Below are 24,001 nucleotides of genomic sequence, written 5' to 3'. Positions count from 1 at the left end.
CCTCATCTGACCATCAAGCTGCCCGGCTCCAGAGTCCGAGCTTGATCCCTCGTCGGCACCAGAACTACCATCTGGTCTACCACGTAGCATCACCATACTCGGAAATATACCATAACAACCATCAGAATACTCATCATAACTCGAGGGATCTCACACACTACAAGTTCCCTGGGTTCATCTCAGCCTTCCTTGATTCGAGTACGGATCCTCTGCTTTCAGTAGTACGGGCTCATACTACCTTTCACATCTATCTGTACTTTCCTCAAGAACTGCCTTGACTCCACCAAGTCCCTTTCACTACTACTACTCTCTTCTCGCTAATTTCATCCTAGGCTTTCCCTACGGTAACCTCTGACCCACTCTCCGCCATCAGCTGCATAAGAAGTCCCTGCTATCTCCACCTAACTAGGTCGCGAATACCATTACATATCACTAAGACCAGATAATTCTTCGAATGAGAGGTCCTACCCTACAACGGTTAGACTCAGACGAGAGCTACGAACTAGAGCTAAACCTAACCTTCTGAAATTATTTAGTCCTCATAATATGTAACTTAACGTATTCGTTTACTAGTTAGTTAAAGATAACTAGAACTCCTAAAAGCACAAAGCAAGCAGCTGTAACATCCATAAAATTCAAGCCAATTTAAAACTTTTTAAAAAATTTAAAGCCATTAAGTTATTACAGTTTGTTTTTCAAAATAGTTTAAACATCAGAGTGTCCCCAGAATCAATCATGAAAATATAAGGAGGTGCACGATCACGCCTTCGCCTTCCCGCGATCATCAGAAATACCTAAAACAATAATCGATAAATGTAAGCTCGAAGGCTTAGTGAGTTACCCCCAAAATACCAACGCCATACATATATAACCATATCATATAAACATATAAGCAAACAGCATGCATAATGAGCCATCAGTCTGACTGGACCGTCTCCCGGTCCTCAGTCTATCTGGACCGCTCTCTGAGCCCTCGGCACGTCTGGACCACCCTCCTCAGGGTCTTCAGCCTATCCGGACCGCTCGCTGGGCCTGCAGTCTACCCGGTCCTCCCAGGGTGTCTTGGCCTACTGCACACAGCAGGACCTGCCTCAACCCTCTCCCCAAACCAATAAACATGCGCACATAAATATCATACGCTAGCATGCAATAACAGATAGTCATACAGATCTAACCGATCTCTAACATAGAAATCATCCTACAACCAGGATATCAATCAAACAGATTACTAGCATAGCAACCATCCTAAACCAGGATGTAATCTAACATAGCAACCATCCTAAACCATGATGTAAATCCTAAAGGGCCGGCCTTGGTGCCGTAGACCCTGTTGATATAGTGAGGATAACTCACCTGAATCAAAGAGTTGAATCCCAGTAACGGCTAGCCCGAACCACCTAATACCAATAAGGATAAATCCTCAGTCTAAGACTCATAGTCATATACTTAATAGAATGAACTTTGTGATTCGTTAAACCAAATTATCGATCACACCGCTAAGTGGCCAACTTAATTATATACCTCAAAAATAATGTTTTTATCTTTAATCAAAACTTGATTTCACTGGTTCTATGAATTTGAAGGACTCCATTAATTTAATTCATAATTATATACACCCAAATTACTAGCCACGAGCCCATATGATATCTTCTATCCCATTTAAATTTCTATCTCTTCAAAGGGAGTCCATTAGAACAAAGTAGTGAACAATCTATATTTCCTTGAGAGTTTGAGTCCATAAGAAAAGAAAACCCAAAATAAAATGAAACCCACACTTAAATTAGTCCACTGATGGCATCGACCCAATTGGTAAAACTTAATCTAATTTGGGTACACAGTAAGTCAGAGAAGACGTATACCTGTGGCCTTCATTTTCGACGCAGGCGTTAGCTTCCGACAATACATCCATCATTGGCCATGGATTCCTCACCAAAAACGTCTCTTTCTTTTCCAGAAGTCCAAGCAATCCGGTCGACATCACTCCATCGACCATAACCCCGCAAGTTCTTCCCTTCTAGCACATTGTCGGAGTTGCAAGAGCTCCTGCTTCATCCTTAACAGCTTGTCGCGCTCCTGCACCGACATCCTCTCCTATCTCGATCATCTTCATCACGTGGACAGATGGTTCTAGAGGAACTAGATGACCCTCTGATGTCTACACCGTCATCGGGGTTGAGCTCATCGCTCAACCCCTCCTGCTGCTTCTCTGATCTTCTTAACGATTAACGGGAACCTCCAAGCGATCTACTGAAGTTGTGCAGCTTAGAGCTTGATTTCTTAGCAGAAATTTCCATCAAACTCACCATGTTACTTCTTTCCTCTCGATACATCATCTTTCTATGGCTTCTTTCCGCTATTCCAACCGTGATAAATGCACACACATACTCCCAAATATGCTAGGGTTTTGTTCTTATACTGATTCGATGCAGGAGCAGCAACCAACAGGAGGCAGATCCCTCCTTCACGCGTTGTCGATAACAGGGGGACCAGATGCACAATTTCGTAGATAGGCATAATTAGTCCCTGGTGTTTGGTGACTTTACACATATAACCCCTTCACCCTATATTCCATTCAAACTAAGTTCCTAAAATGACACAATGGACCCTCCCATTTCATTCTTCCTTCATTAAGGTCATTGCATATATTATTATTATTATTATTATTATTATTATTATTTACTTATTTATTTATTTAATAACTTGACTATTAGATGACAAAATCTTGAAATTACCTTCTTAAAAATAAAACCCTAATGACCTCCCATTAATATTTGATTATTCCGCTAAAAATATTAGTTTAAACAAAGCAGAGTGTTACAGCAGCATTCGAGCATTGAGTAAACCAGGCCAAGTATATTCTAATCAGGCTATCATATTACTGACTAATCAGTACTAGCATATAGTTTAATAAGCTCATACAACAGGCATACAAGACATCCTTCCTAGATCCTTAGCCCTAATCTAGCATGCAGTTCTCATACATATACATCAGGCATATAAGGCATCTTTCCTAGATCCTTAGCCCCTAATCTAGCATGCAGTTCTCATAAGCATATCATATCATAACAAACATGTATGTGTAATTTGGGAGAACTTACTTGAGCTCAGCTGATTGCATGCACAACACCTTTTTCTCTTTAGGAAACCCTTTTTATAAAAATGGTTTTCTTTTGAAAATTTTCATACCAAGTCCTCGGTTTGAGTTCAGACACACCCGAGAGTGTGCCCGAATCCCTCAAACCAAGGCTCTGATACCAACTTGTCACATCCTAAAAATCATGACCAAAAATTTCATTTTAAATTACTAAATAAACCATAGTTAACAATTCATCATGTGAAATCATAAATCATTGTATCTCAAAACATCATAAACATCTGTCAAATATATATATGTTAGTTTTGATATGTATGTTAATTTTGTCTTTTCCATTTTACTAACCAAAAGTTTATTGTGACCTAGTTGGATAGATTTTAAGGGCACTTTGGTCTATTTGCAATCTCTAAAGTAAAGGCACCATTTTTGCTATTGAAAAAAAAATGTTTAATCAAGTCGTTATTAAGGAAAAAACTGTATATATAGAATTTATATTTTAAGTAGATCAATATCTATATTTATTATGAATGTTATTTAAATTTATAATTACCTGTATACTACATGGGTTTTAACCTGATATTGAATAATATTGACCCAATAATACGACCTAGTATCCATCCAACACATTGAAATCAAGGGTTGTCGAAGGTACGCTAATCGATATACACTTTGTTTGATTATGTGTTCTGCAAGTGTCGATCTCAATTAAACCATTCTACTAATATTCTATGCCTTTATCTAATAATAAAAGTTATTCAACCATTCAAATTAGAAAACTTTGAAGATTTGTTCAGCATTCGGTTATTAGCTTTGTGAAACGAGTCGTTGTTAAGGTACCTTTGCGATGTTTGTATGGTAACTATATATTCACTTCAAATGTCATATATGAATTCAAATCAACATTAATGAACATACAATTAATATTGTGTTATTTTAATTTATACTTTACAGATTTATTACAATGAACAATCCAAGTAGAAAATGGATGTATGAAAGAAAAGATAGTAGTAGTTGTATATCGCTTGTTTTCGTACAATGAGTGAAAAAATTTATAGATTTTGCTACCAGTCAACATAGGTTCATGGACGAAGATAAAATCAAATGTCCATGCATAAAATGTCGTAACATACCATATACAGAAGTTGATACTGTTAAGCATCATTTGTACAAGTTTGGTTTTGTTGAGGAATATTGGTGTTGGGATAAACATGGCGAAACATCAATTGATGATGACAATACGTTTTTAGGGGTGGATGATTCAAACACAAATTTTAGTGAAGGTGCATGTTCTTATAGAGAATGGGCATAGATGCAATGGCTCCTAATTTAAATAATAGTGATCCTGAAGAGGAGCCAAATGCACTAGATAAAAAATTCTTTGATATGCTAGATGCAGCCGATAAAGAATTGTGGCCTGGATGTAAAAAAGTGACACAACTATCTGCTGTAGCTAGACTATTGAATATAAAATCAGAGTATCGAATACCTGAACAAAGTTATGACGCTATCTGCCAGTTGATAAATGATGTGTTACCGGAGGAGAATAATATGGGAGGTAGTTTATACGAGAGCAAAAAGTTAATACAAGCACTAGGTTTGCCTATGGAGATGATTGACTGCTGCAGGTCTGGATGTATGATATATTGGAGGCAAGACAAAGATCTTTATCGGTGCAAATTCTGTAATGCAGTTAGGTACAAACGGTCAAAAAATTTGGCCAGATGTTCTCGCGTATCATTCAATAAAATGCATTACTTTCCTTTGACTCCAAGGTTGAAGAGACTGTATGCTTCACAAGCCACATTGGCTTCCATGCGATGTCACTCCGAGAATCATGGACATGATGCTGGATTAATGTGTCATCCATCCGATTCAGAAGCTTGGAAGCACTTTGACAAAAGCCATCCTTCATTTGCAGCAGAAGTACGTAATGTAAGATTAGGCCTAAGTACACTACAGATGGGTTTGCACCACATGGAGCATTTAGAAAACAGTATTCATATTGGCCTATTATTATAACACCTTATAACTTTCCACCTTCTATGTGCATGAAAGATCCTTACATGTTTTTGACCGCACTTGTGCCAGGACCGTCAAACCCTAAGCATAAAATAGATGTATTTTTGCAACCAGTTGTTGCAGAGTTGGAGCAATTATGGGAAGAAGGCGTAGTAACATATGATATATCTTTAAAACAAAATTTCCATCTAAGAGCAGCTTTGATGTGGACAATAAGCGATTTTCTAGCATATGCAATGTTGTCCGGATGGTCTACAGCAGGTAAACTAGCATGTCCTCATTGTGGGAAACATACACAAGCTTTCAGACTAAAGAATGGTAATAAGATGTCATGGTTTGACTGCCATAGAAGATATCTACAGGTAAATCACCCATATAGAAAGGATAAAAATAAGTTCAAGAAGAATCGTGAAGTGATAGAAGGTCCTCCTCCAAGTAAGAATGGTGAACAAACTTTAAGGGAGACTGAACAATTAGGTTTGGTAAAAGTGACTGAACTAAATGTTGATGATGTAAACAAAAGATGTGGCGATCATGGTTGGAAAAAGAAAAGCATATTTTGGGATTTACCATATTGGAAAACAAACCTCATTAGACATAATTTTGATGTTATGCATATTGTGAAAAATGTATTTGAAAACTTTTTTTACACTGTAATGGATGTCAAAGGGAAGACGAAGGACAATGTAGCAGCCAGAAGAGATCTGAAGCTCTATTGTAGGAAGAGAAAAGGAGTGGAAGATAATGAAAGAGCATACTACACTCTAGACAAGAATCAAAAGAAAGCCATATGCCAATGGGTGGAGAAATTGCGTTTCCCTGATGGTTATGTTTCTAATTTGGGGAGGTGTGTTGATTTAACAGGGTGTAGACTGTTCGGAATGAAAAGCCATGATTGTCATGTTTTTATGCAAAGATTGATGCCAATTGCATTTCGTGAGACGTTGCGAAAACAAGTGTGGGAAGCATTAACAGAGTTGAGTATTTTCTTCAAAACATTAACAGCAACATCTATCACAACAAAAGACATGGAAAGGATAGAAACCGAGATCCCAATAATACTATGTAAATTAGAGACCATCTTTTTCCCTGATATTTTTAACTCCATGGAACATTTACCAGTACATTTGCCATACGAAGCGAAGATAGTCGGTCCTGTCCAATATCGGTGGATGTATCCATTTGAAAGGTTTGTATGGTATATCATAATGTATGTTGCTATTTTTGTAAACTGATTCAAATAATCTTCACTATAGGTATCTAAATCAGTTGAAAAAAGATGTGAAAAATAAAGCTCGAGTGGAAGGGTCCGTTGTTAACGCGTACTTGCTACGTGAAGCATCTATATTTTGCTCTCATAATTTCGAGACTGTTGTCCCCACACGTAATAGAAAGTTTCCTCGAAATGATGATGGAGAAGGAGATGAGCAAGCGGATGCTAACAATGACATGTTAGATATATTTTCATATCCTGGGCGTCATTATGGAAGATTCACGAATAGAATGATGTCTGATGAGGAAGTGCATGCTGCCCAAACTTACATACTCCTTAACGAAGATAAGATCAAGCATTACATCAGGTATGTAACATATGCATCACTTTTAATTATAATAATCACTTGTTGTGTAATTTCTATGAATTAATAACATTAACATGCATGATTTTAATTATTACATTCATAGTAACTTCAAAATGTTATTCAACTGGTGATACAGAATATTTGAAGAAAATTTGAATGAACTTATGGGGGATATGGATGAACAGGTCCTTGCAGCTGAAGTTGAGAAGAACTTTACAGTATGGTTTCAAAAATATGTGGGTGTTATTTTTGTATTTTTTAAAATTTATTATTTTTTGTTATGGTTATAATTAACTCTAATTAAGTGTTTTACCATTTTTCATATAGGCACGTAAGATCCCGATAAACAACAAGTATATATATGACCTTTCCAAAATGTCATTCAAAAAAGTGAAGCTATATAGTGTATACTTTGTCAATAGTTACAAGTTTCACACAGAAGCTCATATATAGTCTGAACAAATCAACAACCAATAGCGGATTGTGTGTTAGTAGCCAATGAGGTGATTATTATGGTAAGATAGAGGTAATTTTAGAAGTCAAGTACCCTGGTTACCCAATTAAAACCACGGTTTTGTTTAAATGTCATTGGTACGATGCAACACCTGACATAGGAGTTAAGGTTCACAAACAATATAACTTGGTCGAGATAAACGTAAAAAGAAAATACAACAAGTTCGAGCCATTTGTTTTAGCCATGCAAGCCACTCAAGTTTGTTACATTCCTTACTCAAGTTCGAAAACAAACAACTCGGACTGGTGGGCTGTATTTAAAGTGAAACCTCGTGGTTGGACCGATGAAAATCATCCTCAGAAAGACGTTGCTTTCCAAGAAGATGAAGTTGAATCAAATGAAATCATTATACCAAGTGAAGCCGATACAGACAATTTTGATGATCACGAAATGTCAAACAACGGTTCAGATAATGAAAATAATATTGATGAAGAAGGTGAAATTTATGAGGACGACGATGATGGTATTCCTGACAGCGAGGGTCGTTATGAGTATAGTACATCGAGCAATGAAGAAGAAGAGGATGAAGAAGATAACGACTAGATATTTTTGGGTTTAATGTTTTTTTTCACATGAAGTTAATTTGTAATTTGGTTTAATATCAATACATAAATGTAAACTAGGGAGAAAGCCCGGGCTTCGCCCTGGGATGTTTTTTTGTGTTTTTTATGTCCAAATATAAAACTATTGACTGTAAAGACCAAGATTATCAAAGTGGCTAAAGAAATGTGGAAAAAACCTAAATGTTTTTCGTGTATATTGTGCCGAATGTATAATTTTGTACAATAAGGACTAAAATTGTCAAAGTGGCTAAAAAATTGTGGCAAAAATCTAAAGTATTTTTTTGTGTTTTTTTTAGCAAAATGTAAAAGTATTGTTTCCAAGGGCCAAAAGTGTCAAAGTTACCAAAATAATGTGGCAAAAAATCTTAATGCCCAAAAAGTTCCTATTGCTAACTCTTTTGTGCTTTAATATATATATATATATATATATATATATATATATATATATATATATATATATATATATATATATATATATATATATAACAGTGGATTTTTGATTGTTTAAATGGAATGGTAATTTTGATTGTTGAAATGGAAAAGACAAAAATAATATATATATATATATATATATATATATATATATATATATATATATATATATATTATTTTTGTCTTTTCCATTTCAACAATCAAAATTACCATTCCATTTAAACAATCAAAAATCCACTGTTACCTATAAAAGGTTATAATATTTGAATAATGTGTTTTGACACAAATATCCTTAGTATTCACATATTTGGAATGATTTCAAGGGCACTTTGGTCTTTTTGCACTCTAAAGCGTTAAGGCGCCATCATACCTCTGACGTCACACTGGCGTTATCAGTTCTTCAACCATTCAGAACGTCTCAACTTTTCCGGACGATAAATCTCCATACAAACACTAAAACCCCCAAATCGTTGTAGGGTAATCGTTCTTAAAATCGATTTTCTCCGATAATAGACACTCCTGTACTCCTCGCGACTAGATCATCATAAAGTAAGTTTTTTTTTCCATACCCTGTTACACTGTTTTTCATAGTAACGCTTATTTTTTAAAAACGAATTGAAATCAACTACTCCAATGTCTATTTTGTAAGTAGAATGTCGAATACTAGAAGTCGTCGTTCGTTAGATGATCTCCCATTAGAGATTTTGAGTCGGATATTTGTAGTATTAGGGTCAGAATCTGCGAAAGACATCGTCTCTTCAAGACTTTGGTAATTCTCAATAAACATCAACTAATGAATGTATATTTGATGAAATACAACTTTATTTATTTTTTATTTACTGTGTATTTAAATTTTTAAAGTTCAAAAAAGATGTATGAAGCGGGGGTGATCCTCAAGTGTTCAGAACATCATGCATTGACATGATTGAAGGAATGAGTCCCAAAAATCAGAATGCTGATTCATTTATACGTACATGTGCATTACATAATAACATTGAAGCCATGTTCAGACAAGGAATTGTATGTGTATTTTCATTAATTATATGTAATTTATACCATTTATAAATGTTTTGTGTCATTGATGTTATATATTGATATTGTTATTCTGTCAACAGGATGAGTGCTTTTATTATGACAATTTTGATTTAGGATTGTCTTTGTTGAGACAAGTAGCAAATGAAGATCATATTGAGGCAATTTATTTGCTTGGAATGATCTACATTTCAAGAGAGCCTCATCAATGTGATGAATGTATGTATATATGGTATATATGTAAATTAAATTATGTATATAGTTAATTGAGGCATGTTTGTAGTTTAGGGTTAGTATTTAGTTGTGTTGTGTTGTATATTATTTACTGTTGTATTGAAAAGGATACATTGGATTAATTGATGGATATGTTAATGTGTAGGTTTACAATTACTTGAGGCCTATTTTGGCTGGGCAGTTCCGGATGATGGGGAGTACACGAGTGTTGTTGATAGTGCCAAAGAGTTGTTGCGGGCTGTTGATGTTGTTCATAGACTTACAACGAATAACATCACATTCCAATGTGAAGACCCACATCATTCTGTTAAAGGTGCATTTGCAATAGGCCATGAAGAGGATGAGGATCGACAAAGATATTGCACGTTTTGTCGTTGGTATGTAGAGTATGGTAGGTTTTGTATATTTCTTAAAAATATTAATGGTTGATAATAATTAGATTGGACATTGAATATTAGTGTTGCGGGTTGTTGACAAAGATGTTGCGGGTTGTTGATGTTGTTCATATACTTACAACGAATAACATCACATTCCAATGTGAAGACCCACATCATTCTGTTAAAGGTGCATTTGCAATAGGCCATGAAGAGGATGAGGATCGCCAAAGATATTGCACGGTTTGTCGTTGGTATGTAAAGTATGGTAGGTTTTGTATATTTCTTAAAAATATTAATGGTTGATAATAGCTAGATTGGACATTGAATATTAGTGTTATTATTGTATTGTATATGAAGTTGTATAGTACTACTATAATTTTATTTTGGTTTTGTGTTTAAATCATTCTGTTAAAAGGGCATTTTAGTCATTTTTGCTTGCTATGTTGCTTGAGTAGGATGAAGTATACGTAAAACCCATGTTATTTTTGTGATGAAGTATAGTTAATGTAATTAAAAATAAGTTTGTAATGAATTCGTTATTAAGGAAAATAATCTACATAGATTATATACTTTAACATGCCTAGTGAATGTAATTAAAAATAAGTTTGTAATGTATTCGTTGTTAATTATTCATTATATACTATGTTTTCAAGAAACTATACACAACTTGATTAGCACAACTGGCTTAACCGCGCCCTTTTCTAGCATAAGCTTAAGTTCGAGTCCGCTTGCCAGCAATATCAACTTTATAATTCATTTTTTCATTTTTCAGCCTTTAGTTTATGACACATATTACCAATTCAAAAACATTTCATTCAAACCATATCTTACAAATTCCATTGATCATAATAATAATTCACCCATAGTATAATAAGATTAATTAAGCATACAACATCCCAACAAATGCCGTCACAAATTAGCTACGCATTTTGTTCCATAGCAAAACAAGCAAACGAAATCATATTCCATAGCAGAATTCCCTATCAAATACCTACGAATGGTACTTCCATAGCAATTAAACTATGAAATTGGTTTCCGTCACAAACTCCGTTGCATAGTAACTACGATAATGAATTCCATAGAAATAGTACAACGAAAAGTGATTTCGTAACAAATGTCGTTGGAAAATTGCTACAAATTTTTGTTCCATAGAACTATCGGTAGTATAATACCAACAGATATGGAGTCGGTAGCATTTTCCCTAGCAAGTCCCATTCTCGCTACCAGAAATAAAATCCGTAAACAACGTGGTAGCAACATTGCTATGGAACGACATTCCATAACACGATCCATTGCAGATTAACAACGAAAATACGTTCCATAGCAACCTTCCCTAGCAAAATCGTGTTTTTCTTGTAGTGGGTAGATTTGGGTGAAAACTGTCGCCACAGAGTGGGGATCAGAGCCCACGGCTTGGCAGTCGCCACGACACGACGATCAGATAGGCCTAAGCCCATGATTTTTAAGGTTTTCGACACATTTAAGCATAAAGTTCTGACTTTTTGGCCATTTTATCAGCCTCCATCACCTCTATACCCCTTGGGAGAAACCCTAGCCTCCACTTTCAAGAATTAAGCTTCTCCTCTCTCCTCTTTTGGATGTTTTTTTATGTTTTTTTAAGAAGTTTAAAGATCAAGAAGGTTCTTTTGGTTGCAAGGAATGATGCTTCAAGTTTGGATCCAACAAAGACACTACATTTCTGGACCACAACATCTTTTTTTGGCACTTTTGGTTCATTTTATGGGTGATGTTGGAGTTGACTAGACTACACCATCTTTGGATCAAGTAACATTTAGTTTTAAGGTACATGATTTTGAGGTTTTTTTAGCCTTTGGATGAAGTCACGGTGTGAGAAATGCCTCTCAAGTCGTGAGTCAGGGTTGACTTATTGACTCGTATTTCTTGAGTCTCACGACATGATCCCTTGTTGCTCACAACATGAGAGCGGTCTGATGACCAAAACCCTAATTTCTTGCTATTTAATGGAATAAGAGGGCTAGGGTTGTCCACCATCAGCCTCCCTCACTTGCTAAGCCTCTAGAAACCCTAATCACGACCCTCCTTGAGATCCTTAACCATTTTGGTGCATTTTCTAGCTAGAATAAGAAGAGAAGAAGAGGAAAAGAAATTTCCTAGTGGTGGAGTTTGCAAAGTAGCATCATCATCATCATCTCTTCTTGTTGTTGGACCTTTGTAAGTGCTAAAGGTTTAAAATTTATTGCATATTATGGATAGATCTAGGTTTTTGTCCCTTTTCTTCATGTTTATGCAAGCTTGAGTGGAGTAAACCCATAAAGTTAGCAACTTTATGGATTCTAAGGGTTCTTTGGAAACCATAGTCTCCAGATCTAGAAGTTGGTGAGGTATCAGAGTCATACATGAGAGTTTGATGCATATCTCCCCACTTTTAACGTAGAATGGATTGGGACATGCATGGTGCATGCATGTCCTCAAAGCAAACATTTTTATGGGCCTTTAGGGTCCCCTTAAGCTTCTAGAAAAAGTTGGGTTTGATGGCTTAATGGATTAAGGACTTAAAACCTTGATTTTTGGCTTCAAAATGAATTCACGATGTGAGACATAAGGTCTCACAACGTGACAACAAAAAATCTCATAGATCGTTGAGTATTTGAAACTCACGACGTGACATGGTGATGCTTACATCGTGAGGTCAGTCCAGTAGAAAACCGCGATTGAGTTCAATAAGTCTGGAGCGAGTTGTTGGAATCGGTCATGGTGGACTCTCAGAACATGACAAAGGACTGGTCATGACGTGAAACCCGATATTAGGGTTTTGTCTGATAGATTTGACTTAGTTGGCATCTGACTTTGACCAAGATTTGACTAAGTTTGACCTACGGGTATTTTTGGTATTTTAAGTTTTCGTCTGAGTATTGGTCATTGTTATATGTAAAGCTGACCGATAGAGTCGGTATTCAGAGCAGCATGTTGTTGTTACTATTTTGTTTGTTCGTGAGGTGAGTCTCCTCACTGTATCCACGGGTCGAAAGCACCAATGTTGACCCATTATTTTGTTATGTAGAATGCTAGCTGTTATGTGACATATATTTTTGTATGATCGGGTTGAAATACACCCCGGGGCGGGGCCCACTATTGTATGATCGGGTTGAAATACACCCAAGGGCGGGGCCCACTAACATATTATTGGGTTGAAATACACCCCATGGCGGGGCCCACTATTTCATGTCGGGTTGAAATACACCCCAAGACGGGGCCCACTATGACATGTCCGGGTTGAAAAATACCCCAGGGCGGGGGCCCATACTTGTTTATTTGGGTTAAAATATACCCCAGGGCTAGGCCCAGTTGTATGTTTGGTATGTGGTACTTTGGGGGAACTCACCAAGCCTTGTGCTTACAGTTAATGTTTATGGTTTGAGGTACTTTTGGTACAAAGAGGAATATTCGGGTGTGATAGCACAACATCCTCCCCTCATGATTTCTGCAATTTTTGGATACTATTACTCTGATGATTTTGATATTGTAGAATCTTTTGGAACAACTTGATGATTGAAACTATTGTTTTTAAAAATAAAAAATTGTATCACAGTTTTGGGATGTTACAAGTTGGTATCTGAGGCTTGGTTTGTGGGATTCGGGAACACTTTCAGGCGTCTTAGACCTCAAACTGAGGAAATTATAATCTTTTGAAAAGAATAATAAATTGAATTCTAAAAAGATTTGTTTACTAATTGAAAAGGGGGCACGCTGCATGCAATCAACCGAACTCAAGTAAGTAGTTCCCAAATTACCGACACATATGTATTATGATTAGTGTGCTTGATATGTCAATTGCATGCTAGATTAGGGCTAAGGATACCTTTAGTAATCATATGAAAGAATTGCCTGATTTTGTGTGATGCCTTATAGCCTAGGAGAATTGGATGCTATGTATTACGTGGAATTGATATCAGCTTAATTAATTGCTAAGTGAATGCTTTCAAAGTTGTATACGATTAGAATCATATAGCCCTAGAATCATAGATTTAGCCTCATTTCATATTCCTTGTTTGGTTTTGAAATTAGGGTAGAATCATCATTTGACAATCTATGTGATTTCATTTTGTGTATAACTTGCATTCATAAGGCAACCAACGGTGTTGGTTAAGGTTCTCGGTATTGCAAGCGGTGGGAGTTGAGGATTCCTAGGAAATTCTAGGATATGTATGTTGTTTATGTTGGATATAGTGTCTAAGTCCATAACTATATTTGGTATGTACTTGACCCGACCCGGCATGGTCCATTTGGGTTGCACTTCACCCGAACAATTTATGGATAATCGTTTGAGAATAGTATAAGTTATGATGTATTAATATATTATAAGTCCTAATATATTAATATAAAATCATATTATTTAATTAGTATTGATCTATAATTAATCTAGAATTAATTTAGAGATCAAAAGTATGACTAATTAAATATGGGCTCTTGTATTTATATAGTGTGGGCTAATGCTTATTTGGAATGGGCTAGGCTTGCATGGAAAGTCCATGGATACTCCATGGAGCTTTAACCCATGGATCTCATGGAAATGAAAAGACATGGGTATTAGGGTTTACATGGATGTAACCCTAATCCACCACACTATATAAAGGAGGCTTTGGTTCTTGAAATTGCACTAGTTGATGTGTGTAAACTAAGAGGACCGATTTCAAGAAGTTTGTGACTATTCTCTCAAGTTTCCAAGTTTGTGGTGATTTGTGACTTCCATTTGAGGCATCCACATTATTGGTGCTAGGCTCTCAAACTCCAAGAAATCAACTACTACTACAAGGTAAGTAATTCTACTAGTTTTATTTGATTCAAGTACCCCATGCCATGCTAGTTAGGATAAGAACCTTGGAAAAATAATTATTTGCATGTATCTTAGTCAAACATAGATCCAAGGTTTCTAGGGTTGCATGTACACCATAGGAGTGTTAGAATGCTCAAAACCCATCAGTGGTATCAGAGCCTGGTTTGTTTATTTGATACTTGATGCAAAAAAAAAACTTGAAAATCGAAGTTTTGTTCAAAAGCTCGTATCAAAATTTCAAGTTTTGTATATGTACTTACGATTCTTGAAATTTTTGATATGAACATTCATAAACATATGAGTTTAGAAGATCATAGAAATTATGTGCTAATAATTGATTAGATTAATTCTTGATCTTTATGTGTTTTAATGGAGTCCATAACTAGTTCTTAAGTTATGGATAACCAAAAGTCACATTTATAAATAACCATTAAAAGAACACATAAGTTACAAAAAATGAAAGAGTCTTCATTTTTAATAACCATTAACTCATAAGTTATGAGAAATGAAAAGTTTTGAAAGTTTACAAAACTTGCCCTCAAGTTTTGGAACATGTAAAGTCATATTAAAAACTTTAGTTCCAACCCCTAGAATTTTAAAAAGTTAAAATTCAACCCTTATACTTTATAATATTATAAGTTTAATAATATTTATATATGTATAAGATCAAGTCGTCTTACCGCTAGTACGCCTCATTCACGAAGCCGGTCTATAAGGGGGGTATAAGGTTGTTGCCTATAAAATGGAAACTTAATGGGTGTCCACTCTCACCCACCACTTCCTTGATCAGTGGAGGGTCGTTAGCCGAACGGGTAGGACGAGGACTTATAAATTCTCATTAAAAGTATAATGATAATACTAAAGTAACTAAACTTTATTGAATTCCCAATCTTAGTTATTTTAGGAAAATGTGAATAAGGTGCTAATCCATGAAATTACACTTTACACTTTGTTTAAGTCGTTAGTGGAGCGTGTGTGGTTAACCGGCACACTAACTTGAACTTAACAAGGTAGGTAAAGGGTGACTTAATGTTTATCATAGTATCGATGGAGTGTGTGTGGTTAACCGACACATCGATTGAGGGGTAATACATTAAGGGTACCAAGTAATTTGCATGGTTACTTCACACCTTGTTTTGTGATCCTCGGCATCCCAGTCACAAAACTTGAAGGGCACACTCGAGATTGAAACATGCCATTGAAGAAAGTTCAATGAATCTCAAAGAATCTAGGAGTTTCTAAACCAATTAAAACCTAATTAAATATTTCGTTTTTCATGGTGGAAATTGGTGAATCGTCATTCACCTACCTTCAAATATCTTATAGCTTAGATTACGGCATCCCTCTTCTAAGTTATAAAATATTGTGTTGGGTCCTAGCCTTAATATTACATTTGGGTGTTTTGTTAAGGACTATCTCTATATCTAATCTAATCTATTCCCTCTTCTTTTCAGATGTCTTCCAATAACAATGCTTCTTGCTCAAACCCTACTAGCTCCTTCTCTCTCATGAATCTTTGTGGGAGAGTCATCTTTGATGGGTCCAACTTTACAGATTGGATCAGAAACATCAGGATGGTCACTCGGTATGAGAACAAAGAATATGTTCTCGACAAGGAGCTGAAGGTACCCAAGCCAACTGCTACTCCTAAAGAGCTTGCTGAATATGAGGTACATGAAAGAGATGCTACAAAAGTGGCATGCATCATGATGGCCACCATGACAGCCGAGCTCCAAAAGTCCTATGAGGACTATTATCCTTTTGAGATGCACCAGGACTTGATGGACCGCTACCATCAAAGTGCTCGTCAAGAGCGATATGAAATAATCTCCTCCATGATAACAACCCGAATGAAGGATGGTGAACCCATCACGGGCCACATGTAGAAAATGCAAAGGTATGTGGACCGTTTACTGAAGCTGAATGTGAACTTCCCTGAGGAGTTAGCAATAGACATCATTTTGCACTCCTTACCATCGTGTTATGATCAATTCCGCATGACATATCACATGAACAAGGAAGAAGTCACCCTCAGCAAACTTCAAGGACTCTTGAAGACCGCCGAAAGTGGTCTAAAGGGTAAGTCGGTTGTTACTACTCCTACTCCTACTCCAACTGCGGCCAATGTCTTGGCAATCGGGCATGGCAAAGGGAAGAAGAGAAAGAACCCTTCTAAGGGTACCAAGGGTAAGACCCTTGAAGGCTCCTCTTCAAGCAAAACCAAGAAAGGTTTTGTCACTCCTTCTGCTAACCCTAATGAGGCTGAATGCTTCTATTGCCATGAAAAGTCGCACTGGAAGCGAAACTGCCCAAAGTACCAGCAAGATTTGAAGGATGGGAAAGTAAAACCCAACCATGCAGGTATATACACTATATTGTCTAATAACTCACCTCATTCTAAGTCTTGGGTCCTTGATACAGGTTGTGGTATTCACATATGTTGTGATTTGCAGGGACTAAAAAGAAGTGAGAATGTGGAGCAGGGAAAGATAAACTTGATCATGGGAAACAGGAAAGCTTCACCTGTCACCAAGATAGGAGTTTATTCCTTAGTGCTAAATAGTGGGTTTACATTAGATTTGAATAAATGTTATTATTCGCCAGAAATGGCAAGAAATGTTATTTCCTTTCATGCATTGTATAAACAAGGTTTTACCTTTTATTTTGATAATAATAATGGTAGTATTGATGCTTTCTTTAATAATGTTCTTTATTTTAAAGCATTACCTTGTGATGGCGTGTATGAAACTGTATTTGTTGTAGATAATCTAGGAAATAATGTATTGTGTATTAACTCTTCCACTAGCTTAGATAAAGCATCCTTATGGCATTGTCGTCTTGGACATGTAAGCAAGAAACGCATAGGCCAACTCCAAAAGGATGGAGTCTTGGAGTCATTTGACCTAAAGTCAGATGATAGTTGTGAATCTTGTTTGCTTGGTAAAATGACAAAGTCACCTTTTACTGGCACTTGTGCTAGGGGTGAAGGTTTGTTGGACCTCATACACACGGATGTGTGTGGACCCTTCAGAACCGCCACAAGAGATGCTAATCGGTTCTATGTGACTTTTACTGATGATTTTAGTAGATATGGATATGTCTACCTAATCAAGCATAAGTCAGAAACCTTTGAGAAATTCAAAGAGTTTAAGCAAGAAGTGGAGAATCAGTTGGGCAGGAACATTAAGATGCTTCGATCCGATCGTGGTGGTGAGTATCTTAGTACTGAGTTCCTTGACTATCTTAAGGAATGTGGGATTGTCTCACAATTGACACCTCCTAGGACACCACAGTTGAATGGTGTAGCTGAGAGGCGCAATCGGACCTTGTTGGACATGGTTCGTTCCATGATGAGTCGAGCTTCGCTACCAATCTCATTTTGGGGGTATGCCTTAGAGACTGCCGCCCATATCCTTAATCTAGTCCCTACAAAGAAGGTTGCCAAAACACCTCACGAGGTGTGGATTGGAAAAGTTCCCAATCTAGACCACATCAAGATTTGGGGTTGCGAGGCTTTCGTGAGACGCGAGACTCACGATAAGCTCGAACCCCGAAGCGAAAGGTGTATTTTCATCGGCTACCCACAGAAATCCTTTGGTTACATCTTCTACAGACCCAGTGATAATGTGGTCTTTGTAGCAAGAAGAGGATTCTTTCGAGAGAGAGAATTCATGAGCAAAGGAGACAGTGGGAGGCAAATTGACCTTGAGGAAATTCAAGAGTCAAGTGGTGAAGGAACCTCAAACCCTAGCCCTCAACCTGAGGAGGAAACTCCTGTTGAGCCGACTGAAGAATCTATACCTCTGAGGCGTTCCACCAGAGTTAGGAATGCACCTGAGCATTATTATGGTTTTCATATTACTGCAGAAGGTGAGACACTTATAAGTGATAACACACTGGTAAATCTGGATGAGCCTAACAGCTACACGGAAGCCATGGCAGGCCCTGAGGCTGCTAAATGGAAAGAGGCTATGGATAGCGAGATACAGTCCATGTATGACAATCAAGTTTGGAACTTGGTTGACAATGTACCTGATCGTAAGATAGTTGGGTGCAAATGGATCTTCAAGAAGAAGACCGACATGGATGGTAATGTACACACTTATAAGGCACGACTGGTTGCAAAGGGTTATTCTCAAACTCCGGGATTTGATTATGATGAGACCTTTTCACCAGTGGCCAAGATTAAGTCTATTAGGGTTCTGTTAGCCATTGCTGCATTTCATGATTATGAAATATGGCAAATGGATGTCAAACCGCTTTCCTTAATGGAAAGTTGGTTAAAGATGTTTACATGGTTCAGCCAGAGGATTTTGTCAGTACAGAGTACCCCAGTAGAGTGTGTAAGCTCGAGAAATCCATTTATGGATTAAAACAGGCACCTCGCAGATGGAATCTTTGCTTTGATGAGAAAGTCAAAGAATTTGGCTTTTCAAGGAGTGAAGATGAATCTTGTGTCTATATCAAGGCTAGTGGGAGTATAGTCAGCTTTTTGGTACTGTATGTGGATGACATACTACTCATAGGAAATGACATCCCAACCCTGCAGGAAGTAAAGTCCTGGCTTGGGAAGTGTTTCGCTATGAAGGACCTTGTAGAAGCTGCCTATATCCTAGGGATAAGGATTTTGAGAAACAGGAGTAAAAGACTAATTGGACTTAGTCAAAGCACCTATGTGGACAAAGTGTTGAAAGGGTTCAACATGCATAACTCCAAGAAAGGAGAGTTACCCATCCAGAGTAACGCCAGATTGAGTAAGACACAAAGCCCTAGTACTGAGGCTGAGATAGCAGAAATGAGTCGAATACCTTATGCTTCAGCTGTAGGATCGATCATGTATGCTATGACGTGTACTCGACCTAACGTAGCCTTTGCTTTGAGCATGGTTAGCAGGTATCAGGGGAACCCTGGCAAGGCACACTGGACTGCGGTAAAGAATATCCTCAAGTACCTACGGAGGACTAAGGACTGGGTCCTTACCCTCGGTGGCAGTGAGGACTTGAGAGTTGTAGGGTACAGTGATGCTAGCTTTCAGACTGACAGGGATAATTTCCGCTCTCAGTCGGGCTGGGTCTTTACTCTAAACGGAGGGGCAATTACTTGGAAAAGTTCCAAGCAGGAGACAGTGGCTGATTCCACTTGTGAATCAGAGTATATAGCAGCAAGCGAGGCAGCAAAGGAGGCTATATGGCTAAAGAACTTCATCGGAGACCTTGGAGTTGTACCAGCTATAAATGAGCCAATGGAGATTTTATGTGACAGTAATAGTGCGGTTGCCTTAGCCAAGGAACCAAGAGATCATGGGAGATCCAGACACATTGACAGAAAATATCACTTCATTAGACATCGAATATTGTACATTGTGAATCTTTTGGAACAACTTGATGATTGAAACTATTGTTTTTAAAAATAAAAAATTGTATCACAGTTTTGGGATGTTACAAGTTGGTATCTGAGGCTTGGTTTGTGGGATTCGGGAACACTTTCAGGTGTCTTAGACCTCAAACTGAGGAAATTATAATCTTTTGAAAAGAAAAATAAATTGAATTCTAAAATGATTTGTTTACTAATTGAAAAGGGGGCACGATGCATGCAATCAACCGAACTCAAGTAAGTAGTTCCCAAATTACCAACACATATGTATTATGATTAGTGTGCTTGATATGTCAATTGCATGCTAGATTAGGGCTAAGGATACCTTTAGTAATCATATGAAAGAATTGTCTGATTTTGTGTGATGCCTTATAGCCTAGGAGAATTGGATGCTATGTATTACGTGGAATTGATATCAGCTTAATTAATTGCTAAGTGAATGCTTTCAAAGTTGTATACGATTAGAATCATATAGCCCTAGAATCATCGATTTAGCTGTTGGGTTATGAGCATTCTAACACTCCTAAGTGTACATGCAACCCTAAATACCTTGGATCTATGTTTTCTCTATTATACATACAATTATGAACATCCAAGGTATTATCCTAATCTAGCATACAAAATAATAAATATAACAAGATAGAATACATACCTCTTTGATGTAGAATGTCTTCATGAAGCCTGAGTGCCTAGTGCCCCAAGTGTGACACCTCAAATGGTTCACACAACACCAAATACACTTGGAATAACTTGAGAGAAACTTGAACACTCCTTGAAATCGTCTAGCCCTCACACTCACACATTAGTGCCCGATTTCTTGAGCCATGGGATTCTTTTATATGGTGGCTATTAGGGTTACACCATGTAACTCATAACTTTACCCATTCCTTATGCTCCATGGATTTTAACCTCCATGGAGTATCCATGGGTCACCCCATAGACTTAGTCCAACATAAGGAATCTTGGATCACAAGCCCATATATATAAGAATGAATGATTTACACAATCAACCCATATATTTAATTAGTCTCCTTTCGATCACTTAATTAATTCCAAATTAATTCTTGATCAATACTAATTAAATAACCTTATTAATATATATTAGAACTTATAATATATTAACCAACCTTAAGTGTTATTTCTCTCATTATAGTCTATCCAAATGCATGATGCCATGCAACCCAAATGGACCATGCCGGGTCGGGTCAAGTCTTACCAATTATAGTTATGGACTTAGACATTAATCCAACAGTCTCCCACTTGGATAAGTCTAAAACTATTATTGCGTATGACTTCAGGAACAGATCAGCAAACGTAGCTCTCAAAAGCTTATGTCGAACTCTGACCTTGTCGATGAACTCTGACCTTTGTCAATGACTTGTCCATTAGATAAGGGATCATATATTCCTCCATTCTAGATATCATATGGACTGAGACATGGATTATCAATCATTCTCTCTGTCCATTTGTTGTTTCCCGATTTCCGATTCATGATGACTGACTGATTGAACAAATCAAATCAGTCCCGGCTTGGCCAAGCACTCACATGTATCATCTTTAAATCATCGAGGGGCCCACAGATATCGCTTTTATCCCGAAGGTAAAAGGAATGGATAAACTTCGACTCATATGGCTTGTTCTACTACTTGTTGAATCATACACAAAGGCACGTTTTATAACATCGAGTTACCAATGCGTTTTCGTGCAATCAATGTATAACCAACTCATAGTAACAACTCATATCTCTAGGTTTGAAGAATATAAGATATTATCGTCTCATGATCACTCGTGATAAAATCCATGAAGTGATTCAAATGAGCGCGGGTTGAATCCAATACTCAGAACTTATGAGCACTCATGAGTGTTGTAGCACCACTTTGTCCACCAACTTGGACCTCTACAAACCAACCCATGACAGTCTTGATTCATATCTACTTCCAACATATGACCGACTGTGGATGGTTTGAATAACTTAATCATTCAGGAAGAGCGACTTAGTTATTCTGGAAGTCAAAACATGCAAAGTGAAACACAAGAATAAATGAATCAAATATGGTATCAAACCCTATGAATATAAATAAACACTTTTATTTATCCCATACTGATTACTCATTATTCATTGTTTCGGTTTTATCAACTTTATACTTGAATTTAAAACAATAGTTGTCCCATGCTCCAAGCATGTACACTATGTTTTCTAAACACTAGTCATGCCATACACCAAGTATGCATACTATGTTTGTCTATGATCTTTACTTTGTAAAATAGATCAATTGAACATCACTCCAATGATCCTCTTTTCACAGTCCCAAATCCTTACTGCAAATGCAAGAATTCCAAATTCATGCCATTTACTGAAATCTGTTAGATTCTAAACTTATATGCATTGATCCTCTTAATGATTATGCACGAAGTCAGAAAGACTTGACAACAATCATTACAGAGCATTCCAAAGGAGATCAGCTCCTTGGAAACATCCTTCTTTCATTAAGTTTCCTAATCTTACACAGATTGAATAATTTCTAACTTTGAAACATTTCCATATTCCATTTTGACTATCACTTCTGAACAAGAGTTGCCTCCTTACAGATTATGTCAATATGGTCCTTCCAGAATTAACATTATACTTCCAACTGTCCTTGAGCAACCAATCTTTTGTAAACCTTAGATTGTCCTCGACAATTGCTTAATCATTTTAGTCATATCCAATTCTAGACCTTTTCCCTTCATAATGCCCCAGGCATTTGGAAAATTTTAGAAAGGATGAATATAGCACATGTAATCGATCCTATATCTGAAGCATATGGGACACGATTCATGATGTCTCACATAAAGACTAAACCAGTCTTTTGCTATAATATTTCCATTTCAATTTGCCAAGTTCTCAAAATTCAGATTATGAAAAGGGATGCCGTAATCATAATCGAATTTTAGAACGCAAATAATGGACCCATATATAGAATTTCCTTATGTTGAGCCATTCCAACATGAAATTCATATATATATCCTTGATTAAATACGATTAAAATCTCAATCTAAGCTTTTAGAATTGAAATGAAGTATAATTTCCTCTCCCTTAATTATAGCAAAACAACTTTCTCAACCCCTGCAACCTCACGAATTGAAACTTTTGTTTTCTATAATTAACATTGCTAACTTGCAACCTTTGTCATAATTATCATGCTCCCACTAACATGATGATTATTAGCATAACACTTATGCTCCCACTAGCTTTGACATGTACTCAGAAATCAGTTGACTTTCTTACCAAAGTTCAGATTTCTGATACTAGATTGTTTTGATAAAACTTTATCAAAATCATACACCTCTCTTAGATAGCTCACATGTGTGTCTAAACAATTTTAGAACTATGAACAGGGATGCCGTAATCATAGTCTCAATTGTTTAGACCTTTGTCACTTCTCACAAGTCCATGTTAGTGTGCCGGTAAACCACACACGCTCCACTAACGACTTTGAGAATGCAAATATCACAATTGCTATCTAGCTAAAATCTACTTAGTGAAAGTGTTTCCTCACCATCATTTTCATGAATCGGAGAGAAACCTTATGACACTTAGATTTAATAGTGTATGTGTTCTTATCCATGTGAATTTGTCAAAACCATAATCACAAGACAAGGTTAGTGACAAATCCAAACTCATATTGATTAAACTTGTGCAATCTTAAATTCTTGCCATTTGGCAGCTCAGGTGCCTGCCATTCCTTCCAAGTAGTTGTGCAACCAATTGAGATCTCTCAGAACTCCTATGCAAAGCCAACTTGAATAGGCACAAAAATTTCAACACGATAGGTTATAAACCTCAAGTCGTGTGCTAGTGAAGGACTTTAGGTTTTATTCTTGATTAAGTCTTGAAACTTTCAAGAGCTTTAAGACTCCCACTGTCCTCTTGACATATAAGACTCCCTTGTCAAATATTCAAGAGATAGTGCAGATTCTTTATCAA

General features: G+C 36.8%; 1 protein-coding gene across 1 annotated transcript in view; it reads left to right on the top strand.

Annotated features, from left to right (window-relative positions):
* Window positions 1–4,408: 4,408 nt before the first annotated feature.
* The window catches only part of LOC145121482 (uncharacterized), a 32,224-nt gene continuing 12,631 nt past the window's right edge, over window positions 4,409–24,001 (top strand). Inside the window, exons 1-8 of the mRNA XM_079057221.1 lie at window positions 4,409–5,087; window positions 5,183–6,302; window positions 6,370–6,693; window positions 6,830–6,911; window positions 7,021–7,098; window positions 7,214–7,698; window positions 9,084–9,222; window positions 9,318–9,395. Coding sequence (XP_078913347.1) covers window positions 4,409–5,087; window positions 5,183–6,302; window positions 6,370–6,693; window positions 6,830–6,911; window positions 7,021–7,098; window positions 7,214–7,698; window positions 9,084–9,222; window positions 9,318–9,395 — 2,985 coding nt within the window. The remainder of the gene's footprint in view (window positions 5,088–5,182; window positions 6,303–6,369; window positions 6,694–6,829; window positions 6,912–7,020; window positions 7,099–7,213; window positions 7,699–9,083; window positions 9,223–9,317; window positions 9,396–24,001) is intronic.

Source organism: Lactuca virosa, chromosome 6 (assembly GCF_052849685.1).
Source record: "Lactuca virosa cultivar CGN04683 chromosome 6, Lactuca_virosa_CGN04683_v6, whole genome shotgun sequence".
Lineage (NCBI taxonomy): Eukaryota > Viridiplantae > Streptophyta > Magnoliopsida > Asterales > Asteraceae > Lactuca > Lactuca virosa.
This window is presented reverse-complemented; position numbering and strand designations above follow the sequence as displayed.